This window comes from Sapajus apella, unplaced genomic scaffold, assembly GCF_009761245.1.
Source record: "Sapajus apella isolate SASKATOON/1434 unplaced genomic scaffold, GSC_monkey_1.0 scaffold25, whole genome shotgun sequence".
In the NCBI taxonomy this organism is placed as follows: Eukaryota; Metazoa; Chordata; class Mammalia; order Primates; family Cebidae; genus Sapajus; species Sapajus apella.
The window spans coordinates 25,606,088-25,612,087 of NW_022436965.1; the positions used below are offsets into that span (position 1 = coordinate 25,606,088).

The following is a 6,000-nucleotide window of genomic DNA, read 5'->3' on the forward strand; positions in this document are numbered from 1 at the left end:
TTCAAAACCTCGGTTTGAATTCTGGCTCGGCGACTTACCAGCTGGTTATTATGGGAAAATCACTTGATCTCTCCGACCTCATTTACAGAATGGGATATTGATAGCACCTGCCTCTTAGGTTTGTAAGGAAGATTAAATGAGTTAACATTTTAAGATTCTTACATAAACAACAAAAATAGTAAGTAAATAAGACTAGGCTATATAGTAAGACTAGGCTGTATAGAAAGGTATGCCATTTGTTAAGTAAATAAATCAATTTCTCCAACTGATTTTTTTTCCTTGCTAGATGGGCTTGCCAGTTTCAAAAGTTTCCTGAAGTCTGAATTCAGTGAGGAAAACCTTGAGTTCTGGATTGCCTGTGAGGATTACAAGAAGATCAAGTCCCCTGCCAAGATGGCTGAGAAGGCAAAGCAAATTTATGAAGAATTCATTCAAACGGAGGCTCCTAAAGAGGTTGGTCTGTGGGTAGGTGGGTCAGTTAAGGGTAGCTCATTAGCTCTCAGGAAGGATTTACATCTGAGACACAGACCTCCTGTTGGGAGCCAAAGGCTATTCCTATTTGTGAATTGGCCACCTTATTAAGCACCTACTGAGTATAAAGGCAGAACAATATGGTCAAGTATTTATGAACATGAATCCGGCTCAGACGACTTTTAGTTTTATGGTTCTCACTTCAGTAGCATATAACCTCTAGCGGGAATCATACCAATTTGAAATCTTGCATGAATTGTTGAGTCTCTCTGAACCTAATTTTTTCCTTTGTGAAAATAAGAATAATGGAGACTATTTTGTGGAGATGTTGTGAGGATTAAATTAAAAAGTGGGTGTAAAAACTTCTTCACATCGAACATCTCTGATCTGGAAATTTAAAATCTAAAATGCCTCAAAGTCTGAAACTTTTTCAGCACAAGGATGCCACAAGTGGAAAATTCCACACCTGACCTCATGTGATAGATCTCTGTCAAAATACAGCCAAAACTTTTTTCATGCACAAAATTATTAAAAATATTACATAAAAGTACCTTCATGTTATGTTTAACGGTATATATGACACATAAATAAACTTTGTGTTTAGACTTGGATCTCATATTAAGATATCTTACCTCATTGTGTATATGTAAATATTTCAAAATCTGAAAAAATTCAAGATATCTAAAACAGTTCTGGTTCCAAGCACTCTGATAAGTGATATTCAACCAGTATATTAGTCCTTTCTCACGCTACTATGAAGAAATACCCGAGGCTTGGTAATTTATAAAGAAAAAAAGTTTAATTGACTCACAGCTCTGCATGTCTGGGGAAGGCCTCGGGAAACTTTCTATCAAGGCAGAAAGCACTTCTTCTCAGGGTGGCAGGAACGAGAATGAGAGTGGAGCGAAGGGGGAAGCCCCTTATGAAACCATCAGATCTCGTGAGAACTCACTCACTCTCACGAGAACAGTATAGGGGAAACTGCCGCCATGATTCAATTATTGCCACCTGGTCCTGCCCTTGACCTGTGGGAATTTTTACAATTTAAGGTGAGATGTGGGTGGGGACACAGAGTCAAACTATATCAACCAGTATCTCAGTGGTCTGAACTCATTAATGCCTGACGAGTATTTCTACAACTTTTCTTTGTTCCTCTTTCCTTTCCCATTCCTATTCCTTTCTCTAAATGCCTCTCTTTTTTCCCCCCTTTTTACTCTTCTTTATCCTTTATTTTCCCACTTGGACTTTGCCATTTACGCTGTAGTTGGGAAAATGGTACATTTACTCATAAATATCAAAATATTACAAGAAAATGGTGCTAGAGATGTTAAAAGTCAATATACCACTGATTGACTACTGAAGACCAGATTTTTGTTGATTTCAAAGAAACTTCGGGGAAGTTGATCTGCTTTTTTCTTCGCTAATTATAAAACCACATTAAAAGCCTATTGTGGAACTAGGGATGGCCACAGAAAGCCTGTAATCCCAGCAGTTTGGTTGGCCAAGGCAGGCAGATCACCTGAGGTCAGGAGTTTGAGACCAGCCTGGCCAACATGGCAAAACCCCGTCTCTATCAAAAATACAAAAATTCGCTGAGTGTGGTGGCATGTGTCTGTAATCCCAGCTACTCGGGAGGCTGAGGCAGGAGAATCTCTTGAACCAGGAAGGCAGAGGTTGCAGTGAGCCAAATGGTGCCACTGCACTCCAGCCTGGGTAACAGAGCTAGACTCTATCTTAAAAAAAAAAAAAAAAAAAAAATTAGGCACCAGGACACCTGAATTCAAATTCTGATTTTCTAGATTCAAATATGCTTATCAGTTCTGTGATCTTGAGGAAGCCACTTAACCTTCTGCATATATGTATTTTTTTTCTAAAAAAGAAAAGAATCATTCTTAGGATTGTTGTAAAGGATTAAATAAGTAATGTGTGTGTTAGCTTCTATGGGAGTTCTGATACCGGCTGGTTGTCTGATACCCGTTGGATGCATCTGTTGGAACATCAGCTACATTACTCCATCACCTATAAAGTGAGATGTGACATGTCTCACTTTTTAATGACTTTCCTCCCCTCTTATGTTTTATTGATGAGAAATTCCACCTCCCTCTTTACCCCTCATCAAATTTTATACCTAGGTTTACTTAGTGACCCTGTTTCCTGGCCCACAGGTGAATATTGACCACTTCACTAAGGACATCACAATGAAGAACCTGGTGGAACCTTCCCTGAGCAGCTTTGACATGGCCCAGAAAAGAATCCATTCCCTGATGGAAAAGGATTCACTGCCTCGCTTTGTGCGCTCCGAGTTTTATCAGGAGTTAATCAAGTAGTAATTTAGCCAGGCTGTGAAATCATCCTGTGAGTTATTTCCTCCATAATAACCCGGCATTTCCCAGTAATCTATATATCTTCCCACAGCAGCTTTGCTCAATGATACCCACATGGGAAAAATCCCAGGGGATGTTGCTTACTCTTTTTGTGTACACTGCTTTGGATGCTTAGCTACTCTCCGAAGGCCTTCTTTCCCCACTCAATTCTTCCTGCCCTGTTCTAAATTAAGATGTCTCCAGTTTTAGTCAGACCCAATCGGAATCACAGAAAAATCCTGCCTAAGGCAAAGAAATATAAAGCAAGAATATGGTATCAATGAATGTGGATTTAGGTAATAGATTTCCACCTAAATTGGTCTGAAAAAAAATCTAAGTGTGGACAGACCTATTTCAAAGGAGCTTAATTGATCTCACTTGTTTCAGTTCTGATCCAGGGAGCTCACTCCTCTATTTCTGAACTTGGTTAATAAAAGGTGATAAGATTTTAACGAAGCAGCCACTGTATATTTTAAGCAAACATGTTATTTAAAATATTGATTCTTCCCTTGGAACACCTTCATGTGAGCTAGGTATTATAAATAAGAGATACAACCATGAATATATTGTGTTTATACAAAATCAATCTGAACACAATTCGTATAGATTCCTATTTTTACCTTCCTCACTACCCCCCCTCCACGTGCCCATAGTTACCAAATTCTGTTTTAAATCAATGATCTAAGGTCAGCAGTGAACTACTTTATATGTATCTATGCTCCTAGACTGTAGGTCAAATGTTTGCATTTTCAAATTATTTAAAATTCTTATTAGTGTAAAATTCACAAATTTCTAAATCCAATCATGTAAAATGAAACTGTATCTTCATTGTAGTAGACTCCCATCTAAATATCAAGATGGCTATACACTAAATAGAGAAAATATGGTCAATTCTAAAATGGCTAATTGTCCTACAAAGCTATGATCATAGACTAATGACATTTGTCTTCAAAACACCAAATTGTCTTTAGAAAAATTAATCTGACTATAGGTAGAGGCCTTCTAAGGTGAGACACATTTAAGGTACACTGCATTTTGCAAAAAAAAAAAAGTAATCTTTTAGCAACCCCAATATTCCCTCACTATTTTGCTTCCTGCATTAGTAAATTTTACTTACAGTCAAAAGCACAGATTTATGCTCCTGATATGCCTTATTCACAGCTAATTGATAGGCCATAGGATTTTTGGTAGGTTTAAACTTTTAATTCCGTATTTCATGATTATAAGTCTTGCTAGAATTTTTTCTAATCTTTAATAGATTTGATTAAATAATGATTCACAGAATTTAGTAACAAAATCAAAGTAAACCATGTATGAGGGTAATCGAGATGAGGATATTGAGTTAACTCAAAAGGAAGAGGGTGACTTTTAAAGGATTAATAAAATTCTGAAATGTTAAGTAGAATATTACATTGTCTAGTCTTGTATTTCCTCCTTTTGTTGCTCTTTTTCATTCACACACTCTTAGTTTCCCATATTTGTAGCTCATTTTTTTGGTTATTTCTTAAGAATATTGAAAGTGAAGCAACTAGGTGACTGTATTCTTCAGGCAAACACCGACTGTGCTTGTTGGATTTTCCCTATTTTTGTGACTTCAAGGATAATTTGACCTGCTGAATACTTGCCATTTCACACTCTCAAAATGGGTAGAGTGGCTGGGTATGCTGCCAACAATTGCTAGTGGTGTGAATTCATTCATAGTTGCCAGCATTGTTTGTGTCAAAAAAACGCTCCTTCATCAAGCAGTTCAGAACTAGGCCAGATCAATGTTGCAGTCATGAAGTTCTCATTACACGCAATTGTGTAAGATTGACAAGAAACTCAGATAAAAATTTCCAGGATGTGCTTCCAGCACCAGCTTCAATACCTATCTACATTGCCCCCAAGCTAATAAAGTGCCAGCCCTTTACCCTCTCATACAGCTAAAAATGTTAGAAATCCAAAATCTTGGTGCATTTTTTCATAAATGCTAAAACATTTAAAGAAAAATATAATCTAATAATATAAAATTCAAATAGTTTATTCACATTATTTGAAATATCCAAATGTTTGAAAATTCCCAGATAATTAACTAGCTATTACAGATCTCACCCGGAGGGTTGATGTTATGAAGACGCCAATGAACTGTACTCAGAAATTGACTGGACACCCTATGAAAGTGGGTAGACGTTTTGGTGGAAAATAAGATGGGCTTTTACCTTTTAATAAGCTGAATCTAGGAGGTAGAGGGCAGGAAAGAGCCCCATGAAAGCCGTTCTGTGGAGATATAAAAAGGATGGAAGACAGAATGCCCTATAGTGATATCATAACATTATATCTACATATATGTCTATCTATATCTATAGCTATATAATCTTAACATTTAAAATCATATTCACACACACGTTAGAAACTCTTCTAACATATGAAGTAATAAAATCAGAAAGAATATAAATATTCTAGCCCCAAATGATAAACCAAATGTATTGAAATTGTTCTAGAAAATTTCTTTGAACACTTTTGAAAGTTTTTGGTGAAACTTAGAAAAAATCCTGTGTCGCTAATAATTTCCATGGTAATACAAATAAAATACATTCTTTTAATTCTGGGAAGTTTGAAAAAGTGGGGTGATCTTTCCAGGAAAAACGTGTAATATCTATCACTCCATCTCCTCCTCTGCCGCCTCCTCCTCCTCCTCCTCCTCCTCCTCCTCTTCCTCTTCCTCCTCCTCCTCCTCCTCTCTGTGTTCTCTTGAGTTAATGTCTGGGAAAGCATGAAGCTTGATGCAAGAGCCCTGTGGTGCCAGAGTTTTCATCCCCTGTGAAAACGTAACTACAGTTGGGAGTGAATTGGGGCTGTACAAAGGTGGTGGAACCAAATTGTGGTCAATGGAAATAGGAGAATATGGTTCTCACTCTTGAGAAAAAAACCTGACTAGCCCAGGTAATTGCCCATAACTTAAGTTTTTCTGCCTGGGTTTGATATAGTTTAGGGCTGGAATTAGATTCAGATCTAAATTACATCAGGACAAAGAGACAGACTATTAACTCTGCAGTTAATTAGGAGGCATGTTCTATGTCGATTTGTTAAAGCAGTGTGAATAACCTTCAAGCATGTGAATAATCTTCTATCTTCCCCTGACACACACACACACACACACACACACACACACACACACACACACACA

At 37.3% G+C, this 6,000-nt stretch overlaps 1 protein-coding gene across 1 annotated transcript in view; it reads left to right on the forward strand.

Annotated features, from left to right (window-relative positions):
* RGS5 (regulator of G protein signaling 5) overlaps positions 1–4,239 on the forward strand; it is a 52,764-nt gene extending 48,525 nt beyond the window's left edge. Inside the window, exons 4-5 of the mRNA XM_032291550.1 lie at positions 287–453; positions 2,637–4,239. Coding sequence (XP_032147441.1) covers positions 287–453; positions 2,637–2,798 — 329 coding nt within the window. The 3' untranslated portion in view covers positions 2,799–4,239. The remainder of the gene's footprint in view (positions 1–286; positions 454–2,636) is intronic.
* Positions 4,240–6,000: the final 1,761 nt, after the last annotated feature.